The sequence below is a fragment of the Girardinichthys multiradiatus genome, chromosome 24, assembly GCF_021462225.1.
Source record: "Girardinichthys multiradiatus isolate DD_20200921_A chromosome 24, DD_fGirMul_XY1, whole genome shotgun sequence".
Lineage (NCBI taxonomy): Eukaryota > Metazoa > Chordata > Actinopteri > Cyprinodontiformes > Goodeidae > Girardinichthys > Girardinichthys multiradiatus.
The window spans coordinates 9,722,129-9,745,746 of NC_061816.1; the positions used below are offsets into that span (position 1 = coordinate 9,722,129).

The 23,618-nt window shown below is 38.9% G+C and overlaps 1 protein-coding gene across 1 annotated transcript in view; it reads right to left on the reverse strand.

Annotated features, from left to right (window-relative positions):
- The window catches only part of ptgfrnb (prostaglandin F2 receptor inhibitor b), a 68,483-nt gene that overhangs the window by 20,654 nt on the left and 24,211 nt on the right, over positions 1-23,618 (reverse strand). The window contains exons 6-11 of the mRNA XM_047355668.1: positions 14,219-14,365; positions 13,960-14,120; positions 13,697-13,817; positions 12,648-12,861; positions 12,383-12,570; positions 6,345-6,452 (exon numbers count right to left, since the gene is read on the reverse strand). Of these exons, the coding sequence (XP_047211624.1) occupies positions 6,345-6,452; positions 12,383-12,570; positions 12,648-12,861; positions 13,697-13,817; positions 13,960-14,120; positions 14,219-14,365 (939 nt within the window). The remainder of the gene's footprint in view (positions 1-6,344; positions 6,453-12,382; positions 12,571-12,647; positions 12,862-13,696; positions 13,818-13,959; positions 14,121-14,218; positions 14,366-23,618) is intronic.

Below are 23,618 nucleotides of genomic sequence, written 5' to 3' on the forward strand. Positions count from 1 at the left end.
GTTGCTAAATCCGCCGTCTGTCCATTCTTTTAAAACCAATTCAGCCACATTGTAGGCATTGAGATAGAGAATAAAGTCTGGGAATTCAAATATTTTCTCCATTTTCTTTTTTATGCTTCTCCAGACCTAGAAAGCCCCAGACAGTGCATGATGTTGTATGATGAATACAGCGCAGTAATGTTTTAACCTCTCAGGAGCATTTAGGTACAACTCCTGCTGAATTTAGAGATTTAATTTTCCCAATATTGCCCCACTAAAATACCTACATACAGTAAATATGAAGAACGGCATAAAGAAGTCGCTGCTAATGCAATGAGTTTTGAAGGTTCTGCCATTTGAAAGACATAAATGCCACTAAAGTCCAACCAACTGTCCAACAACAACAAGAAAATAGGTAAATCTCTAATATTTCTAACCTAACTCTGTGAAGTAAGGTATTAAACAGCTAAACTGATCAAATTGCGAGCAATCTCAGAGGGCAGAAGCTTTGCATACTTCCAATCCTGCAAATTAAAGACATTTCACACATTCTAACAGAATCTCGATATTAAAGAACTTCTTGTAATACTAAATCATGTAATGACCTTCGGTATGCCACACAGAGCAATCTATTTCCTCATGAGCGGTTTATCACTTTAATAACAAAGAGCTGAATCAAACCTGTGACAATGAATCACACGAGGTATTCACACAAGATATTCTATGAGTCTTTTTCAAAAAGGCTCGTAAAGACAAGCTCAGACACGAGGGAGGAGGAACGTTCTGCAAACTTATTCACTTCGTTACTGTTGCTCAACCTCCCTTCAGGCTCCCTTCTTGTCATGTCTCCTGAACAATGACTTTTAAAGTCAAAGACCTACATGCAGTATGCTGACACGTAATATTCCAAGTACAGCTTTATGGTGTAAGATGGTGCCACACCCATCAACAGGACGTTTGTTAGCTGATAAGGATAAGAACAACTTAGAACAGAAAGCCAGGTGGCTGTCTAAGCTTAACAAATGTAAATGCCACGCCTTTGTTGACCGACATTAGTCCATTCTAGTTTCCTCGTAGGTCGCATGACCTCACCTTTAATTGACACACCCCCTTGTGATTGTGTGTCATTTAGTGTCTCTCCAATACACCTCCGGTACTCCTTGAACTGTATCACTCACATGTATTTTATTGGGATTTTATGTGACGGACCAAGACAAAGTAGAGCACAATTGTGAAGTGGAAGGTGGTTTAAAACGTGTTTTATGAATAAAGTCTGAAAAGTGCGGCAGGCATTTGTATTTGGCTCTCCTGAGTCAACACTTTGTAAAACCACCTTCTGCTGCAGCTTTGCACATCTACAAACTGAACTTTTACCCCTTCAGTCAAATTGACCCAGATTCTCATATAGAATTAGGCCTAAGCTTTTCTAACTCATTTATATATTTTGATCTAAACCAGTCCATTGTCTATGTGGCTGTATGTTTAGCGTTGTTGTTCTGATGGAAGAAGGACCTCCGCCCAAGCCTCAAGTCCTCTGCAGCCTCTAACAGGATTGTCCTTCAGGATTGTCCTGTATTTAGCTCTATTTATCTTTCTATCAACTCTGACCAGCTTCCCTGTTCTGCATTAGAAAAACATCCCCAACATGTTCCCAGAGGAGTGCATGTTTGCTAGTAGTGCAAAAACGTCATCTGACCAGAGCACCTTTCTCCACATGTTTGCTGTGTCCTCTACATGGCTTGTGACTAACAGCAAATGTAACTTCCTATGGCTTTCAGATGTGACCAGACTATCACCACTCTTCTATAAAAGGCTGGATTTGTGGAGTCCACAACTAATATTTATTCTATCAACACCTGGGCTGTAGATCTCCGCAGCTCCTCTAGAGTATCCATGAGTCTCTTAGCTGCTTTGCTGTACTCTTTTTGAAAATTAGATGACATCAGAAGGAAACTTGCAGCGCTAGATTTGTTTTAGGGGTAAAAGATTAAAAGAGGCTGAATATAAATGCATAACAAATAAAATCTTGATTAAATACAATGAAGTTTGCAGTCCACTGACAAAATGTGGTTTACTTTTGCAAGGCGCGGTACAATCAGTTTTCTCAACAAAATCATAAGGAAGCATCTTCCTGGAGCATTTTCGAATTTATTCGGTAGCCATCAAAGATTAAAATGAACTACATTTTTCAGCTGTTTCTGTATGCATTCACTGGGGGGGGACTGGGGTAACTTGGATATGAATTTGCTCTGTTGGGTAAACTATGATGGCACCATTTCCATTGTTTGGGCTCAGCACTGAAGCCTCCTCACTAAACTGTAAACTAATCTTAAAATGCTTTTCTAGAAAATCTCCTATTTCCTATTTCAAAGTACTCAAATTCTTGTGTTTTCTTATTATAACTACAATTACACATGAGTTTCAATGAATTTTTCTTATTCTAAGTTGTAAAATGATGAAAGATTCAAACAGTCCAAAGGATATTTCATCATTAATAAGCTAGTTTCATAAATTATAAACATGTGCACTGTTTATTTGACATCAATAATAATCCCTTTGGATAAATACACTATAAATAAAGATGCAGCTGTGAATTTGCTAATAGCTGCAGAATGAAGCTCTTTGACTAACATACTGAGCCAGTTTGAATGAAAATAAACAGATAAAAGCATGCATGAGATTCACAGTTGTTAAATAATTTCAACGATACAGAAAATAGATGTTTCTTGTTGAATGAGGAGATTTTCTGGGTGAATGAATAATTTATTTATAAATAGACTAAGTCTAAAAGCACAGTCAAGACATAAAATCATTAGACATAAAATAATCATTCAAGAGCATGCATGAGAAAGTGGCACCCTGATATTAATATTATGAACAAGGAGAGAATAAATGAAGATTAGATCAATTTACTGGTGTTTGATCACACCCTGCTTTACATATATGAGCACTGATACTGGGAGTATTAAACAGCTGAACGAGCCCTGGCCACAACATGCCATATAACATGTAAGCATTAGAAGCACCAGGAACCAAATGTTTGCACGTTTATTTTTAGTTCACTGCAGGATACAGTCAGTCTCAGTTTAGCATCTTCAATGGTTTAGCATCTTCAATGGTTTAGCATCTTCAATGGTTTAGCATCTTCAATGGTTTAGCATCTTCAATGACTGAAACAAGACAGAGCTGGACTTTACAAGTAAGTTAGTGGATCTACTGAAGAGGCCAAATGCTTGGCAAATGTTTGGGAATATTTTAAGTGAAGCTAATTTTAGAATTTTAATTTTACTGGAATTTATATAAAATCGATTAGCAGTCAGCCTATATTACATCTGTGTAGTGATGTCTGTTTTCCTTTCAGATTCACAAAACAGTGAAAAACAACAGCATTTACAGAGCATGACTAATTGTTCTAAGTTTTACAACATGCAGATTTGTTGAAATAGCCACTTTTAGAGGCCAAATATTTTAAAAGGTTTACCTGAAAGAATGAGATTTTTTTTTTCTATCACATTAGTTTTTTTTTAGGTTACATCTCAAGTTTCTATGTGGTAAAAACTAAAGAATGATAGACCATTTCTCTGTACCATCATGGGACATTATATGAACTGTGGTCTACACTACTAATACAGAAAGTAAAATATTAATAATGGAGATCTTATTAACAAATTTTGCCTAAACCTAAATGTATGTGAATAATCCTGAACTAATATGTAAGCAAATTTGTTTGGTTGAAATAACTTTGTGTTTCTTAATATTTTCTGTAATAGTTATTAATTAACTTATATGTTTTTGTAATTTATCATTATTTTTATTTCATTATTTCTATTTCATAATTTGTCTTTAATTGCTTTTATTATTTCTATTATTATTACTATATTTTTTATTTTATTAGCTGTTCAAATTTGTGTTTTTTTATTATTGCAGCTCTTATTCATCTCCATTTTTTCTTCATATTCTATATTTAAATAAATATTTAGAATTTGTTTTCAGGGTGAATTTAATAAGAAGATATTACTGCACTAAAACTCCAATCCTTAATAATCATGATTTCATAATTGAACATAATAATTGTCATCGTAAATACTGAGCAGCCCTTTCATTACTGGCTGTCAGAATGATATGAATTTATCTGGCAAAATAAGTCTAAGCTATAATTACAGTATGCAGATGTGAAGGTGAGTTATTTAAGCTAAACATAATGTTGGGGTTATATTTCAGACTCTTATTTTGAAGTAAGGCAGGAAGTAATCCTTGAGTTGTTGTTCTGCTCACTAATAAACATGTTGTTGGTTACAGAGGCACTGGAGAAGCCTCCAACACTTTAGGTTAGGTAAAAAAACAAGACACAAATTAGCAGCACATTAGCAGCTATTAGCTAACCGTTAGCTGCTAATGATGCTAACTTCAGCATCTTCTTCTGTGCTTCCTATTTGCACCTCAATGAAAGCAGTTTTAACACTTTATTTTTTTAGCAGTAGGATCACTTTAGAGTTAGACATGCAAAAAATGCAACATATGGACTGGAATATTGCAGACTGATTATAACTGATTTAAAAAGCAAAAGTGTATTCCTAGTTCCCCCCCCCCAAAAATTGCTAAAATCATGACACAGGGTTATGAACCCACTACACCTGTTTACTTCTGGCAGCAGCAAATGTAAAGTTTCCAGGTTGTGGTTTTAAAATAAAAGCCCTCCGGTTAAAATGGCTACCCTCCCCCCTTTTTCTTTCCAACATTAAACACACAAATATCACAACGTCTACTCAGCGGTGAGCAGCAAAGCTGACTTCCCTTCCACGGTGCAGCTGTCTGTGCACACACTTTAAAAGCAGCAACCCACTAACCCCCGGAACATGTGTTTTGCTAGTGCAGGCAAATAAAACAGCACATGCATTCAACTTAACAGAGGTTCACAGGTGCAACGAAGACTGTTTGCTTATACATATTAAAAAAGAAGTAAACAGTATTTACCCAAGTATGCGTTTGCAAAACTAAGTGTTTTTTTTTTTACAGCTGATATGAGGAGGAATAAAAAAAGCAAATCCTTAGCTAGAGGTAAAAGAAGGAGGAAATAAAGAGCAATGATGACAGATGGCAGGGGGCAGTGGGGAGTTGAGCATGATGCCATGTGAGGAAGAAGTGATGAGGAAGAGAAGATAGATACTTTAAAGGTTAAACAGAAGGCTGTATCTCAGATGGTTTCCAAAGCAGGACTCTGTAGGCTTCAATACATTTCTATTCTATTGTGAATTTCTAGCAGCTGACTGTTCATTTGCTCCTCCTCAACCTGCAGCAAATCCTACTGACATACAGCGCCCTGCACACCTATTGTCACTTATGGTGGTGAGGTGTAAAAAGCCTTACAAATAATGTTTTTAACTTTAATTTGATCTCATACTCAATAGTTAGCCGACATTGACCTTTGGAGTCACACAAGTAGTTTTGATATAGTAGAAATCTCCCGACTTATAAACATTAACAAACATCTGTTTGCTACAACAAATAAAAACACTAGACGGATGAACTGACAGATGTTTGGATGAATGGACAGAAGGATAATTGTCAAATGATTGCACTGACAGATGGACAAGATGATTGATGAACTACCTTTAGGGAATGTCATAGGGAATAGGTCTGGAAATACATCTTTTGTTTATTCAGACCTAGGAAATATTGAATCAAATTCCAGACTTTTCCAGACATCTCTGAGAACCTTCTCATAAAACCTTGTCACCTTCAACAGCCATCTCAGATTTGACTGTCTATGGTTCAGCTTTAACACAAACGTGGAAGAAACATGAAGAAGTTTAAACTGTTTTCATTTATCAGCTATCAGCAGAGGGAAAACAGAGATGTTTGTTGCTCTGAAACACTAACAAATTGCACTGCTATCAACTACAACTGCACTCTCGTTACTCCTAAATGCTCTTTCACCCTGTTCAGATTCATCTTCTAACCTCTGATTAAACCAGTCTGCAGTAACAGCAAACAGAAGGTAAAAACACAGTTGAGATAAACATGTTATCACCTTCAGCACAGTCATAAAACTGCTTTTCAAGCTCCTTAATACACTCTCCCACAAAAAGTGAAACACCGTTGAGCAGAATGTATTGCTAGTGTACAGGCAGGAGTCCCATCATTGTTATGTGCACAGCTGCTGACAGGTTGGCAGGTGAGGAGCTCAGAGGTAATGAGTGGAAATGCTTCTGAGTGTTTATGTGCTTGGAATAGGCGGCATTTGTAGCCGAGCGTGTGAAAAAAAAAAAACAACTTGCAAAACAAGATGAAAACGCTGTTTCTGATTAATGAGTGTGCAGAAGGAACAGCTCTGTGTGTTCAACCTGTCTGAGTGTGTGCTGTACCGCTTTTTGGTGAGGATCCAGAGACGGTGAGAAAGCACTCCATCTTGGCCGTTTCCCACGGATAAACACTGCTGGCGTCGGAGCGGATGGTGATGGAGAAGGACGGGCCTGCAACAACAAGCGCATCATTTCCAGTGAGCTTTATATTTCACAACGGGCTCTGCACATCAGAGGAAGTGATCAAAAAGACTCATTTAAACACATAATTTTTTTAAACCCACGTGGAACTTCAATGCGTGCCCTTGAGGGGAAACAGCAGATTTCAGAGTAAACACTGTTTTAAAAAGGCACGGGCGGTGATTTCTCTGATATTTAGAGGAAAAGGCGGAGAAAATAGCAGAATTGAGCTTTAAACCTAACACTTGGAACCAACACATTCAGTTAGACGCCTTAAATGTTGCAAAAACCTGCAAACTCTCAGCTTTTTAAAGGTTTGGTCTCTGTTTTACTCATGTTTAAATGTAAATTATTTAATACAATTTTCTTTTTGCATGCCATGTTCTTCAAGTGGATACTCCCAGTGGAAGGAGGAAAAGAGAGTGCAGCCAAATCCGCCCAGTTGTACATTGAAATGTGTTAAAAGCAGCACTGATTTTCAATGCTTTAAAACAAAAAGGCTGTAATGTTGTGAGAAGCTTATATTTCTGTTTGTTCAGTCTTTTCTGCTGGATTTGAGGGACCTCACATGTCATCAAGTTATTATTATTATTATTTTATCAGAAGGAGGAGGTCAGGCAGCAATCTGGTACATTTTGTTCCTTCATTTCCCTAAAAGGTGCCGTTTCTTATCTTGCTATGCATGCTATCTAAAATGCATTTTCATGGCGACAAACAAAAACAAATTCCTGTCTATGAAGTATGTGCATCACTGATGATTGTTTTGGGCCCAAGGGTAAAAAACTTCACTGAGTCCTGACGTTCGACTGACCATCTTGGGATGAAGGTTCAAGGGACTATGTGCAGTCTATTTGTGCCTTCCAGTGGTTAGATATGGCATGACAAGCTCCCTTGTCATCTTAGCAACTTTAAGCATTCTGCCTGCTGAGGTGAGTGAGTCTTCATTAGTACCGCCAGAGCTTCTACATCTTGTAGCATGAGATTCAATGTTTGTATTGGGTCATGGCATCGACATTTGAGTAGCATTTCCCCAATTATTTTCATGTTTCTATCAAAAATCTACACACTGTTAAAATGTCAGGCTTTATTCATGTAAAATCACGAGCTCATTATAAAACAAATCCAAAGCTGTTTTCATATATAATATGGAATGTATCCTGCAAAATTCAGCTAATAACTTAACTTTTGCCAAAGTCTGATTCTAATGTATAAATTGCCTAAGAGGAACTGTAAACAAGTTATCTTTGCTTTCAGGGTACCAAGACACTCTTCTTTCAAGTCATTAGGAAGCTAAACTAATGATGTCAGTCATCTAAACTGCTTGCACCGAAGGTGATCTAAAAATTTCCAGGAGTGAACCTGTTTCTAAATTAGGAAATCACAACCAGAGTCTTGGAAAATAAACGTTTTCACATCTTGTCATATTACAATGCCACACTTTAAGGTATTTTGTTGGAATTTTACGTTATATTCCAGGATTGCTTCTTTTTGCTTTCTTTCTTATTGAAATGCACAACTATTCAAATAAAATTACTTTATTGTTGTAGAACAGATTCACTTTTTTTTTTCCCTCATGACACAGATTGAAAAATGTATATAAAAATATCGTCATTTCAATCCAATTAGATAGAGAGATTGAAAGTCTAACACATACATTACAATTCAATCCTATTCATAAAACAGGGCAGTTTATTGGTCAGGTTTTGTACCTTAGGGAACCCAGCCGATCGCCTCAAGTCACTGATGTGCAGCAATCACTGCTCCTGAATGAGCATTCAGCGACAGTGGACAAATGACTGCATTGAGCTGTTGACTTTGCAACAATCCCTCATACTAAGCATGCACGTGTTGGTGGAAAGGAAAACACAGAACCTAGTCCGAGTATGAGCAGGCATCTAATAGATGCTCCATCAGAGCTGTTGATCTCTGCAGCTCCTCCAAAGTTACCATAGCCCTCTGAATAATGCTCCCCTGACCTGGCAAGTTAGTTTTCATACAATAGACAGTCCAACTTGTTTCATAACCTAACCCTGCTTTACACCTCTCCAAAACTTTCTCTATGACCTTTTGCTGCGTTCTTTGGTCTTCGTGATGCCGCTTGTTCACTAATGTTCTCAGCAGACCATTTTATAATTAGGGGACTTCTGAAAATAATTGAAATGGAATGAAATTTTGTTAGGTGCATGACAGGAAAGGAGGATGAATTCAAAAGCAGGGAACACTTGTCAATGTTTTCCTCCCACCTCACATAAAATGCATATAAAATGCAAAATAAAAGACACATAAATGCTAATTTTGAACACATAAAAATCCAGAAAATAAGGATACTGTTTTGTGCTACAAAGACAGCTTTCGCTGTGGTCAATTATGGTTCTGCCAAATCATATAGAAGCTAAAATATTGAACAAAAAACGTGTTGGCGAGACTTTGCATTGCCGTAAAGGAACCCTGCACAGGCAGGAACACGACAGCACCTCTGAAACATTCAGCATACAGCTGGAAGAATGGAGTCGAAACGCTCACACAGGGACGACTGAACGAGCTGAGCTTCCATCCCCTAAGGCAAGTATATCAGGGCTCCTAAACTGCTCGGATTCAAGCTTTCTTGCTGTTCGTGTGGGTGAGTTTGTGTGTAAGGGGGGTTTCTTATGTGGGGTCAACTTAAAATATTCAACTTGGACACACACTTGAAAGATCCCACACAGATTTAAGTAAGAAGAGAAAGAAAAAGAAAGCAGCGGTGCAGATCTACGCAGCTGGCTGATTGGCCAAAGGGCTTCACTTTGAAGATGTCCCAGAGAGAGCGAGGAGGAGAGGTAGAATGAGATGGAATGGGTGAGAGTGAAAGGATGGGCAACAAAGATTCAGGGGGACAAAATGATGAGATGAAGCTTAAGGCTCCTGCTTTCCCCAGAGACAGACAAAAAGATGTTCCTCGATTTATCATCTGGTTTTCCACGTGTTTTATACCATGCTGTCATCTTCCTCTTTCAGCATCATTACTCCACTCCTACAGCCTTTAAGCATCTTTGCTTCCTCCAAATCTCTAAGATAATTCAAAATGTGGCATCCGATGTGTAGGAACAAATCTGGGACACAAATTGCTCCAAAACAGTTCTGACAGGGAGCACAGATATCAAGAACTTGTCCTTTTCAGTCATTCAAACAAAAGTCAGGTTTCTGTTGACGTTGTTTCTGCTTCACCCATTTGTTTTAAACTTTGTTTTACCTCAGGTTTTACCAAAAGTAGCCAATCTAACCCCTTTAATCTACATCTTTAGGTATGCAATCCCTCTTAATCCAGGTATTCTGTTGGTTTCAGACCAGCAGCGTCTAAGAAATGTAAATCCACCCACTCTGCATGAAATTCTCCAAACGACTTTACATAGAAGGCAGAGTAAAGCAGAGTGAAGATTATTAGTTGTCCAACTGAAGTAATTTCCTCATCTGTCTTCTCAACTTGGACAGAATTCAGCTAAATGTGTGCAAACCAACTTTTGCACCTAAAACCTTAAAATGTAAGGTTATATGGATTAGAAACGTTGTTCCAAAGATCATTTCAGACAAAGACATTCAGATGCTTTCCTAGTTTTGAGGAATGCCTGGATTTTGTTAGAACCTGGAGCTCTTTGTGGAGACTTTTGTTCTCTGGTCACTTCTGCAGCTGCCAAGTTTTTGGCTGCAGAGACAACAACTGCAACCTGACGCATGAACAGGTGCAGGTAGCTGTTGGCATGCAATTATGTTTAGTATGCAAGGACTGTTGTGGCTGAAGCAATTGCAAAACATTTTAAATGGCTTTGAATGTTTCTCCTTACTCTATATTATTATTATTTGATAATTTAGGTAAACAAACTGAGCTTTAATTTTTTTTTATCAGATATATCTTTATGCTCTCTTTCTTGCATCTCATCGCCTCACAGATGGAGTCTTTTAATTTTGACACCTGACCTTAAAGTTTTGATTTATTCGTTTTTCTTTCTTTACTCCCTTTAGCGCAATTATTTCCAGTTTTTATCTCCTGACATGAATTAAAATATTTTCATCCCCCTCTCCCCTTCATCTTTTCCCTCAATGTTCTCCTATACTCTTCTGATTATCTTCCCACCAACATATCTTTCCCGTCCTTTTTCCACCTCATCCACTCCATCACTTCTTCGTCTCCCATCCAGTTTCGTCTTTTAGTTTCCAACTTCCCAGTCAGATCAAAGACAATAAGTAGGCCAGTGGCAGTGGTGGGCGTCAAAGGGCTTTAGGTGTGTGTGTGCTTTTGTTGCACATTATTAAGGACTTCATTTTACTCATCATTAACACAGGGTGGGTGGGGGATGTGTGTTTATAATGTGTCTGAAAACAGAGAGAAAGGAGCTGCTTCCAGCTTTCTTTCAGCAGTTCACTCACTAATGATGAGAGGACTTTTATGAAAGCAAATAAAATCACTGAAAGGCTGCAAAATGGCTTTGAATAATTGATGAATATAGCAGCACAGAGGAAAATATTTTGTCGAAATTATACATTCTATTATATTTTATTAAGTGTGATAACTCATGTCGGGACATCAGATAAGTGAAATTTAATGGAAAAAGAGCTTTAAGAACGGCCAAAGTTTCCAAGCAGCCGGTGAGCAGATGGTGCTTATCTTTGGCGCTGTTTTTCTGCTTTAAAGTGAAATGTGATTTTCTTTTAACCATTTCAAAGACTAAACGATGCTTCTCTCAACATATCTTACCATACAATCTCAAACTTAACCTTCTAAGGGGGATTTTCATAACCTGCATTGCAATTACTTCCAGGAGATGGTAAATACTTGTCGCAGTCTTAATGTTGTAACAGCGCTGGTCTTTAGAAAATAAATGTTTTGCTCCGACCAAATATTATGCAAACTGCTTCTATAAAATGTGGACAGACTAAGCCAGTGGAGAAGAAAAATATTTGCAGATTAATGTGCAAAACCCTTTTTTCCAAGGACATTATGAATTACGATGTGCCTCAGTGACTCAGATTTAACAAATATAACCCTAACCCCCTATGACCACGTCCAGGCATGAAATCTCCACTAACTTCTTAATTCCAGCTCATGAACCATTCAGTTACAGGTGGATCATAAAAAATATGATAATATTAAAAGTGAAACTCATTTTTTATGAAGACGCCACCAGAAGCTGACAAAGACCAACCACAAACTGCTCAGAAACCATAGCAACCAACCTTGCTTACTTTGTTTGACCGTTTTCTACAGTTTTTTATCAAAATGGCTTTTAATCTGCTGGTTTTGTACTAATTAGGACAAAAAAATAAGGAATTGATTTTTTTGTTTTTATCTGGATAAAACTAAACCTATGCCCTTTTCTTTCCTCCCTCCAAGCATCAAAATGGTATCAAGCATTTTTCTTGATATCGGCATTGGCTTTGGAATTTTAGCATCCCTACAATCCTAGTTGCTTGTGCACATTTTCCACCAAAATGTTTCTTTCCACTAAACTTTCCACAGATATGCTGTGATCCAGGTAGCAGCCAGCTGCTTAACCAACAATCTTTTTTTTATTTTCCTACTTGGGGAGGGTGTCTGCTAGACAAATGTCAAGTCAGCAGTTGTGTTCATGCTCGTGAATGCCAAAAAAAAAACAACAAAAAAAAACAACATTGCATAAAGCAACATTTCTATAGAAAAACTCCTGTTTTAACTGGTCTTATGTAATATTCTAATTTGCTGAAAAACGTAATTTTGTGTTTTCATTAGCTGAACACTAATCCTTTAAATTAACAGCAATAAATGCTTAATCATAAGCATATAAAAGAAATATTTCAGTCTGTGTGGAATTCATCTAAATAATGATGGCATTATACTAGAAGTTAATGAGATGAACATGTAAAACTGAAAATAAAAAAAAGAAACGTTAAGAAGAAACATTTGGACGCACCGTTTTCTTTAAAGTCGATGCTGACTTTGTTTGACTCTGACCTGGCGGCGACCGTCCAGGACTGCTCAGCCTGCTGTTTGGTGAAGGCGGTGACGTTGCACCAGTAGTAACCTTTGTCAGACAGCTGCACGCCCGCCAGGCGGAACTGGAACTCTGCTGCACCGGTTTTGGACAGAACCAGATTGTCGCTGTTGGAACAGGTTGAGGAACAATTTTAAAACAAACTCAGGCTGCGTTGGTTGAAAAAGCGGTATAAGGTGTGTACCTCCTTTCTGGATTCGAGTGCTGCACCACGTTATCAGGGCTGAGAGACATGATGGTTTTCACGGTTTCTCCCAGCTTTTCCTCTGATTGGATGTTCACCGCGAAGCCGATCCAGTCGCCGATGTTCTCAGTGACAACAGTGCAGCTCATCTCAAAGGTAGCCCCGCCCACTGAAGCTTTACGAATGGTTTTGGCTGCGACGTTTAGAGTGGGGCCTAAAAAAACACAAGCAGCTGTTACATTACAACAACAGCTTATCAATTCATAATATTTTTCTTGAAAAAGGCTCTTTTTGCAGACTTGACTTTCCAGAGTTTTCAGTTGTTTATGTTTATTTTACAATTTAAAATCCTCATGAAATTATGGTGGATATTTCTATAACAGGCAGGCTATGGATAGATGGAAAAAAGGATAGAAGGAAAAGAGCAAGAACAAAAGGAAGAAGGGGAGGAATGCAGACAGACAGAAAGAAACACAAGAAAGAACAACAATAAGACAATGTGATAGGGGAATAAAGTAAAGTACCCTTATTTCCATTTTCTATTCTTCTCCAGACCCAGAAAATCCTGAAATCAAATTCCAGACGTTTGCAGACTACATAGGAATCTTGCCGTATTTCCTAAAACTACTACTGACACAGAGAGTTTAAAATGTGATTACATCACGGCTCAATTAGATTATCTGGGGTCACCAAGTTCTAGGCGGACAGGAAGTAAATGTGTGCGTGCATTGTGGGTAAGAATCTGAGACAACAAGTGGCCTTTTGTGGGATTTCTCTGTGAAGTCTGGCAACTATATCTACAAATCGCAGCTAAATCTAAAGAAATAGTAGTATTTTGATTCATTTCTTCTAAACAAGCAAAGCTAATGTCTGCTTCTCCAAACTGCAGAAACAAAATTCACTTTTTGGTCTTTGAATCAGATGTGCTCCGGATTTGATCTGCGGCCAATAAGTCAAACAAAAGAACAGCCTTGCCTTTGCAGTTTGAGCTCCCAAACAGATTTGGTTCATTAAAGTTGATGCAAGGTGGCATTCTGAAGCCTGCTTACTCTTGGTGTCCCACCGTACAGTCAGCGGTGAGCTTTTGTACTCGGCGGCCTTCACCACATCCCCCTGGCTGCTAACTGTCCAGGCAGAGACGGTGCACCCATACTGGCCCATGTCGATCTTCTGCAGAGGGACAAAACAAAGGTCCTTTTAATATAATCGCCCTCAATTCTACATTTTCGAATTTTACCATTATTTAAAATTGCCGGTAGCACCTCAGGAGAAAACAAATGTCGTATAGCTGCTGCGATGTTTATTTTCTTACCTGCGTGCGGAGAAATCGCAGTTTGAACGTGTTGGGTGAGACTCTGCTCAGACCCAGCACTCCGCTGTCCAGCCTGTCTTTGTACGCCGAATCTGACAACAGGTTGCCGTAGCCATCCAAGGAGCCAATGAGCTTTGAGGAATGAGCATTGGTCCCCTCATCTATAAGTGATTGGACAATTTTAAAATCAATAAGTGCACCTAGACCGAGTTTTTTTGCACAAGTTTCTCCACTTAAAAAAAAAAAAACTGTGTAGTACCAGGAAGACTGATGTGCTCCCAACTGACACCCAGTATGCCCCCTGGAGGTAACTGGGAGACGTTGGTCACGTCACAAGAGAGCTCTATGGGTTCGCCTGTCTTCTGGGGCTTCATGGAGGCTTCAAGGGTCAGCGTGAAGTTTGGTTCTGTGGAGAATAAAAAAAAAGTCAAGTTTGTGTTTCAATTTTAAATGACTGCACTTTAAAAAAGGCACAGATGAACCATAACATTAGTTAAACAGATGTAAAAAGGATGAAGAAAGTTTTGAGAATCAAGTTTATTTATTGAACAGACGGGGGCCTCAGTACGGTGAAGGAGAAGAACACACAAAATCCTGGCAGCTACTCCCCATGTTGGTCACTGCCTTGGTCACACACTGCTGTGGGACAGCATCAATGGGGTTGAGGTCAGGGCTGCATCCTACTCCTTCCCCTAATGTTAAGTGTTGCATTTGGTCTCTGATAAACCCAGCTCTGTGACAGTGAGCGTTGACAACCGGAGGACCGAGCTCAGCTCCGAAAACTGTAGTCTTGGGATTACCACTGGTTGTAGAATCTCATCTTGATACATCTCCGCATTGAGATGGCCTCCAATGATGACGAGACCCATTCTTTCAGTGAGCCATGTTCCACCCCACACCATCACTCTGCAAGTTTTCCATGGCTTCAACCAACAAATACATTTTCCTCACAAACTGCCAAGAGAAACATTGTTATAGTAAAGAAATAATTGACCAAACACAAACTTCCTGATACTTTTTCCCTACTTGTCAAGATAGCAGTTTTATTTAGGGGCAAGTTGAGCTTCAGCAAAATCCATATTTTCTGACTCTCAGGGCCCTATATGGAGTGCATTTTATGGTCATGTTGTCAACTAGGCTGAAATTTAATTCAAGCTAGAAACCTGAGGGGGTGCCACTCCAACCTGGTAACAACCAGACTCCCTGTGCTTCCTTCAGAGCAGCGGATCTTCCCTTCGATCGGACATGGCAGCGTTTTGTCATTTTACGCCAGTCCAACATCACCCTACGAATGCAAATTGATTCCTGGCGGGGATTTTTTTTTTTAATTAGTTGGTGTCAGGCTTAAATAGAGCTGACTGTCTGAGCCAGAGGACATAAATAGACCTGAAGTAACACAGTTAGCTGTGCGAGAAGAGGTGTGTATCGCAGCGTTAATAGTGAAGTGTGTGTGGGCGGTGAGGCAGGTCTTCACAGCCAGACATCCAGATTGCAGCTTTACACGTCAATGAGCAAGAAACACACACCATGATCTCCACTGAAACACACGGTGTGTATGTATATACAGTACACACACCACTGCAGAAAGGGGGGGGCATGACAAAAACCAGCTTTGCCACATCAGGTACATGTCACTAAACACACACAGAACAAAGCTATAAATACAAGCGTACCAGTGTGAGTTTGGCACAGGTTAGTGGTGTGGAAGATGTCAGTTGGACGTCACACACGCACACACTGACTCATGCACTGTCACCATCTGCTCTGAAACACACACACACACACACACACACACACACACACACTTTGATCAATGAGAATGTGTGAGGCTTCTCTGCCAATGAGCCATGCACCCCTCTCACACACGCTGAAACCTTGCCTTATTTAGCTAAGATGCACGAAAATCCGACGCTGCTTCGGGACCTCGGATCTTAAATCATCTCAAACTGGTTTTCTTAAACAACACTGCGCTCCAGAGGCCTCCACAGAGACCAGATCTCAATCTATTAGAGCACCATTGTGATCTGGTGGAACAGGAGATTCACGTCAGAGATGCTCAGCCGACACATCTGCAGCAGTTGCATGATTCTTTTATGTCAATATGGACCCAAATCTCTGAGGATTGTCTCCAACAACTTGTTCAATCTATGCCACAAAGAATTAAGACAGTTCTGAATGGAAAAGGGGGTCCAACTCGGTACTAGCAAGTAGGGATGGGCAGTCATCATCATGTTGATCTTTAACAGTGAAAACAAACTATTCGATCATGTTGGCCAATTGTTTATTTTGCTGTTTGACACATTTTTCCTGTTGGTTCTATGAGAGTTTCAGTAAATATAGGTTGTTGTTATTTGTGCATTTGAGCAGCTGTTTTGCTTGTGGGGCTCTGACTGCATATGAAATATTTGGACACCAATTTAAGTTCATACTTGCCAGGTGTATCTAATAATGTGGGCAGTGGGTGTAGATACAAAAAAGAGAAAACCAGCACACTATTTACATGACCAAAACACTTTAAATAGTAAAATATGGTTTAGATTTAATCGAAAATAAGAAAAGGAAATGTAGATAAAAAACTTCTAAAAATCAGCTTGACATTACTTAAAGGAAAATGTGGGAAAAAACCAAAACTATAAACCAATTGAACTAATAATGGACTGTAATTTATCATGGTTTTAAACTATTAATGACATGATCAGATCGCTGAAAAGCTCATGATTTCACCACTTTTACAACGGTCCCTGTGGGATCGCATGATTAACTAGGGGATAATTAGCTGAGAGATGAGGACCAAATTTACTCTCTTCAAGTATTTTTCCATAATCTGCTCAGCCTACTGGGATGAAATGAAAATCTGCAACTGGTAAATCCGTTCTACCTGCTGGAGTTATACTGGATTAAATCAGTCGTATTTCAATGAAGTCTACTGTCCAAACTGGGGATCCAAACAACAACGAAAATACAAAATTTTACGAAAATAATGAGCAAATAATTTTAATCATACGAGAGATCTTGACATTTTTTTCAAATTATTTATCTTCACAATTTAATAAGAATACTAAACTATAACAAATACTCTATGGTTAAATATATGGGTACAAACAGTTTGGTTTCTGGGTATGAAGTGGAATCAGGCCAGGGCAAAATGGCAATTTGTGGGTTTGAGACGGGAATATAAATCAGCAATGGAGCATTCAAATTTGAAAATTCAAACTTATCCAGGCCTGGAATGTACTGAAATCCAACTCACACTTTTCCAGACAGTGTAGCAACTCTAAATATCAACATTTTATAATCTCCTGCTCATGTGTCACCTCCTAACAGAACAGAAACAAGTGTTTTGACAGTTGTGGTCTCTCTGAGCCAGGGATCCTTTCTCAGGAGCTAGCCTGGGGCAGGCTGTTACCAGTAGACCCTGTAATTAGTAGCTCGCTGGAAACATTTGTTTGCGGTGATCATCAGGTTTTCACAACAAGATTGTCTTTTTGTTTTTTTTAAACAGGAAGATTTGTCCCCCAGGGAAAATTTGGCCTGCATACACAGCTGACTGACAGCTTATAGAGGACTAAAGGTCTCTGTACAACCTTAGGAAACCCCCCAGGGGTATGGCGCAGAGTTTTAGTGGGTTTGAAGCCTTTAAAACCAAAACGCGACCTATGCCTGGTTTCAATGTGTTCATACTCTCATAGATTGGTGAGATAAACAGAAGAAGTGTAGCGTTAAGCAGTCGGGTTTAAATGTTTGTTCAGGAGGTGTGATGCGGGATTTTCACTGGAATGTGTTTGCCTTTTATTCTGCCTTTTCTTCTCCGCCCCGGCTCATTTACAGGTGGGCTGCCTGCCATTGTAATAACATTGTTATCACTGCAAAGAAGATAGAGCGGTACCCTGTAAGCTTTGCACCGACTGTTGTTGAGCTTTGTTGGGATTTGAGCAGTTTCACAGAGAAGTGCACTCATCCAAACCGAGCAAAGGCACAACAGACAATCGGGTTTCACCGCCGTGTGCAAGCCATCCACACCTCTGCATGAGTGTGTGTGACATAGTAACAGTTATAAAAAAAAATTTGCTGGCCGAGTCCTTCCTGCTGTCTGCTAAGACACAACGCGTCTCCAAGGATGAAGAGGAGGAATGGGCTGACCCTCATTGAACAGATGAATGCCAAACACAAAGAGATCCCCCACAAAAACAACACAGGTATTCAATCCCACCGAGAGCTGTGGGCTTACATTTTACCTGACATTTCCTAAATTAAATATTGATCCTTACTAATTTCAAATCCACTGAAATGCTAAATCGTATATACTCTAAACCAAAGACATGTAAAGACAGCTCCAAGACCTGGTGAGAAGAAAGTGGAAATCGGCCAATATTTATTTCACATGGACAAACTGCCACAAATGAGAGATGGATGTGTTTTAGCAGGATAGATAGGCGCTAAACCGTATGAAAACGTAACTTTAAAACCACATGCCTCTAGCCAAGAAAGACATTCTAAATTCAGCTGACTGAACTCTAACTGAAGGATACATTTTCACTGAGTTCAGGAAACTGCAGGAAAGAAAAGGTCACACAGCTAATCCTAAATGAAATCAAATTAGGTAACTAATTTCATAAATGCACGCATTTGAGCAGATTTACTTTACCCATAAACTTTACAATACAAACCTTCTGATTCCAGGTGGATTAAGTTAATTTTATTATCAAGTAACTGCATCATCTGCATAAAATGTGACTGACTAGAGCTGCATTAAACCAAGCCAAGATTTCTAAAATCCTCTTGTGTAGCAATTTAAACTGCTGTGTGATGGCCCCCACGCAACAAAGAGACGTTTTAAACAAAATGAAACATTATTAAAGTATACTGGAAGCAGATCAGGCAGCAACTGATGGTTTCTGGATGTAATCCCACTTCGTTAAGTGTGTTTGGGGAATCCTGTTTTTATTCAAAGGCTAATGAAAAAAAAAAGCTATTATGTGAGGATAAGGTAACAACAAAGTAAAGCAAAAAATAAAACCGCTGCACATTTTTGTCCAGTACAAACACTACCCCGCATTTTAAGTTCATGGCTTTTAATAGACAGCAGTTGTAAAATGGCGGAAAAGTGTCAACTCCATAACAAAGTCTCTGCTTTTTGTGATATTTGAAAAGTTTGCTTTGGATTTGCTTAACACCTAAACAGAGACAGGTGGCACCGTCTAGAATTTGCAGGTCAACTGGTGGACACCATCTCTCTGGGGTTTGAGCAACAAGGTCATCGAAAACACCTACCACAGAGAAAAAAGGGGTTGCCACCTCACAGAGGGGTTGAATCACCTTCAATAACTCTTCTCGGGTTGAAGAGGAGTAGGTAAGGGTCACCACTCATACTGAGGTCCTTATTGTCTCGAGGCAGAAGGTGAAAAAGGCAGCAGAGATACAGTATTTCAGCTCCGATTTTCCTCTGAGCTCTCTCTTAATTTTAACAGATCTGCATGTTCTGATGCAAACACAACAGCTCACTGACAAAAATGCAACATTTTGTTGACTCTCACAAACCAGTTTTTCATGCAGCGAAATCTTCAAAAGGAGATGAGAAAGCAGTCGGTGCTGAAGCGCTCCCCTAACAGGGCCTGCAATCAAATTCCTTTCAACCGCCGCAGACAGAGAGCAAAATGCTGCAACTCTAGAAGCATGCAGGCACCTGCCTGTTTTCAACTCTATGACATACAAGCCAGAGGTATGGGGTAAGAACGCTGTCAAAAACAATGTGTATGTAAAGACAGAAATGTGTGCATATTAGTCAATAGTTGTGCATAAGTAAAATCCAAAAGAGGTATTGTATATTTTCTCTATAAGAATACAAAATAAAATGTTACAGCTTCAAGAAATTACAAAGACAAAGTTCAAGTTTACAGTGGTGGTTTATTCTTTATGAATACAATATGCTATAACAGTTTGTGAATACGATTTCTTTTCTATGAGAATACGAATTTACATCAGCGACTTGGCATCACGTGATCTCAGGCTGGTTAGTGGAGCACAGAGTTAGTCGATTCGCGTTGCGCATGCGCTGTCACACTCCTCACCGCCAGTAGACGTAGTGCCAGAATGGGAGATAATTCAGTCTAAAAGTAATATTAGGAACAGAGGGGAGATAGTTGGAATCAAGGGTATTATAAATAAAGCATTGTTCTTATTTTCATGAAATACTAAACTAAAACATAGAATATAGTGGGTGGAGTTATACAATGATGTACAGTAGGTGGCGGTATGCACCTCTGAATTTGTTGCGAACCGCTAGCAGAAGAAGAAGAAGCAGCAGCACTAGCGCCAAGATGACGGACCAAGAAACTACGGTACAAAGCCAGGTAATGTTAAAAGGTTTATACATGTCTTAATGCCATTAATATATGCTCTTGTTCCATCATCTTGGCACTAGGGCTGCTGTTTCTTCTTCTTCTTCTCTTCTTCTGCTAGCAGTTTGCAACAAATTCAGAGGTGCATACTGCCACCTATTGTACATCACTGTATAACTCTACCCACTATATTGTATTTTAGTTTTGTATTTCATAAAAATAAGAACAATGCCTTATTTATAATACCCTTGATCCCAACTATCTCCCCTCTGTTCCTAATATTACTTTTAGACTGAATTATCTCCCATTCTGGCACTACGTCTACTGGCGGTGAGGAGCGTGGCAGCGCATGCGCAACGCGAATCAACTAACTCTGTGCTCCACTAACCAGCCTGAGATCACGTGATGCCAAGTCGCTGATGTAAATTCGTATTCTCATAGAAAAGAAATCGTATTCACAAACTGTTATAGCATATTGTATTCATAAAGAATAAACCACAACTGTAAACTTGAACTTTGTCTTTGTAATTTCTTGAAGCTGTAATATTTTATTTTGTATTCTTATAGAGGAAATATACAATACCTCTTTTGGATTTTATTTATGCACAACTATTGACTAATATGCACACATTTCCATCTTTACATACACATTGTTTTTGACAGCGTTCTTACCCCATACAGAGGGCTGCAGAAAAACTCAAACGTGTTCATTAACTCTGACTTTTATCATAGGTGAAGGATTAAAGAATATGACAACATTTTTGTAACACGTTCACATTTTTGGTTTTCCATATTTTTTACAAAAAACAGGAGTGAAAAAAATATAATGCAGTCAACATTCAACTTCCTGGTTGAACTCTGACCTGCACATTCAGCAGCTGTAAACAAACATAAATACACTTGTGCAACTACACATCGTTATGTGCCCTGCAGGAGCCAAAGGAACCAAGGATACTAAACAAACACATGTACAAAGTAAGCAAACACAGCTACAGTGTGTTGCGGTCCCTGCGTTAAAATACACAGGCTGAACTACATAGATGGACTCCATTTACTAATTAGGTGACTTCAGAAGGCAGTTAGTGGCACTGGAGTTTATTTAGGTGCATCAGAATAAAGAAAGATGAATACAAATGCTTGATGCGATTCCTTCTGTTTTTAAACACCATTCAACCCTATTTTCAACTCTAAACTGGTAGCTTTGAAACTGTTTTGACTCAATGGTGTTGCCCAAGAGGCTCAGGTCCCATGTTAAAGTTACTCAACAGAAGCTACGGTGAAAAGAAATATGTGCCTAAAATGAACTACAGGTTTTAATCATGGCAATGTGTTTGTGACCGAAATGTTGTGTGCTATATTTAGCAAGTTTCATAGTGGGTTGGACACCCGTCTTTTGGTTTCAAAACAAAAATATTTACAATGATCTGGTTTTTTTTAAGTCTAATTTCTTTTATTTTTAACAGAGAAGCCATAATTATCCAAAAAAATAGCATTTGCAGGTTTATTCTTTACAGAGCAACAGAGCATAACAAGGTAATATTAGCTGGTTAATTAGTCAGGCCATCTGCTCCGGTGGCCAGCCTGCAGTTGGTTTCTAAACAGATTCACTGTCTATAGCTTCCAAACTTTTAAAACAGTCCTCCCTTATTAAAAGTTGCAGGCACTCCCTTAGTTTTCACCACATCAGATTACATGTTTTTCAGGACCAGACATTTTTCCAATGAGCAAAATAAAAAATATATATATATAAAATTATTTTGTTGCAGCAGTAACCGTGCCTACATGCTTGTGGTGCAGTTTTTTTTTTTTTTTTTTCCAATTATTTAAATTCATATATTTTTTGCAGTTAGGTTTTGATAAACCATTATATAAATAAAGTGTCTTCACCTCTTCTTTAAATATTGATATATGTGTGAGATGATATTGCCCAACCTTGATGCACATCATGCTCAGATTTTTATTTGTAAAATGAAAAAACAAAAAAAACAAAGCAAAACCTTTCATGATTTTCCTCTAGCTTCACAAATATGCACTACTTTGTGTTGAGCTATCCCATTAAATCCCAATAAAGCACATTAAAGTTTGCGGTTGTGACTTGACAAGATGTAGAAAAGCATAAGCGGTGTGAAAGATTTTTCCTGTGCATGAATTCTTGCCTGCCTTTTTAAATGAAATGTGTCCCTTCTGACAATAACCCCAGCTGACACAACACGCTCACATGGGGAGGCATAGCCAAGGGTGTGAGAGGATGAATGTATTCGTGCATGCATGTGTGTGTGTGTTCCTGCCAAGGGGGACCTCCTAAACAAGTTCTCCACCTCTTTCTGGAAGGCCGTGCTCGTATCAAAGCATCGCGCCAAAGAAGGGACATCAGCAGAACAGGAAGTGACTGGTTGAGAGACTCTCAAACACAGTTTGGTCTAATACACAAGACCATCGTGGACAAAATATACAGGGAATTAGAAGTGGTGCTTCAGTGTTGTATGTGTTTGGGCCGAAGTATGAAGGAATGTGCACCCTGAGGCTAAAATTTAAGAGGTTCTCCCCTCAGTATGTGGGACACACAGAAAGCTGTGTCTGAAGCATGGATGTGGAATTTACTCTGAAGGAACCAAACTACTTTAACCCCTCACAGAGCCTGCAGACATATTCATGCATGCATGCAAAAAAAAAAACTGACCAAAATGATGTTGATGGTGCCATTTGATATTTCAAGTTGGTGCGGGTGCACCCGGAAAGCCCGGATGATATTTCTAAATGCAGCACAGATCCTCAAGGCTCGAGAAATCTTCTGGGTACGAAGAAGAGGATGCTGTTATTCTAACTAAGGGCTCCTGCTGACATACTACACAGAGTGGTTTTAATAAAATGTTTGTGTTTAATGACTGGATATGCTAGCCGCTGGCATTTCTGAAATTACTCCAAACCCTCCGAACCAAGTTTAAAAAGGAGAACAAATGAGTTAAAATGCAACCAACATGGCTTCATGCTGAATGGTGTTAAAGCTACTAGCCAGAATTTACTGTAAAATCAACCAAACTCACCTTAGATACAGTTTGTCATCTACAGAACAATGATTCATGGTCAGTTTATAGTTTTGTTTGGCTAGTTTGCTTTTAAATTCTTTAATTCAAAAGTAAGCTTCCATTCACAAAAGCATCTGGTGACATCACAAAAGGCAGCCAATTTGCATATTTGTTTTTCCTCTTTTTTCCAGCTGTTTGGAATAAAATTTCTCCATCAAAGTAGACAACTTTTATTCTTTTTTTTTTTGCAGCACTAGAGGCCTTTATTTTTCATTTTTGACAGTAGGTGGGAAAG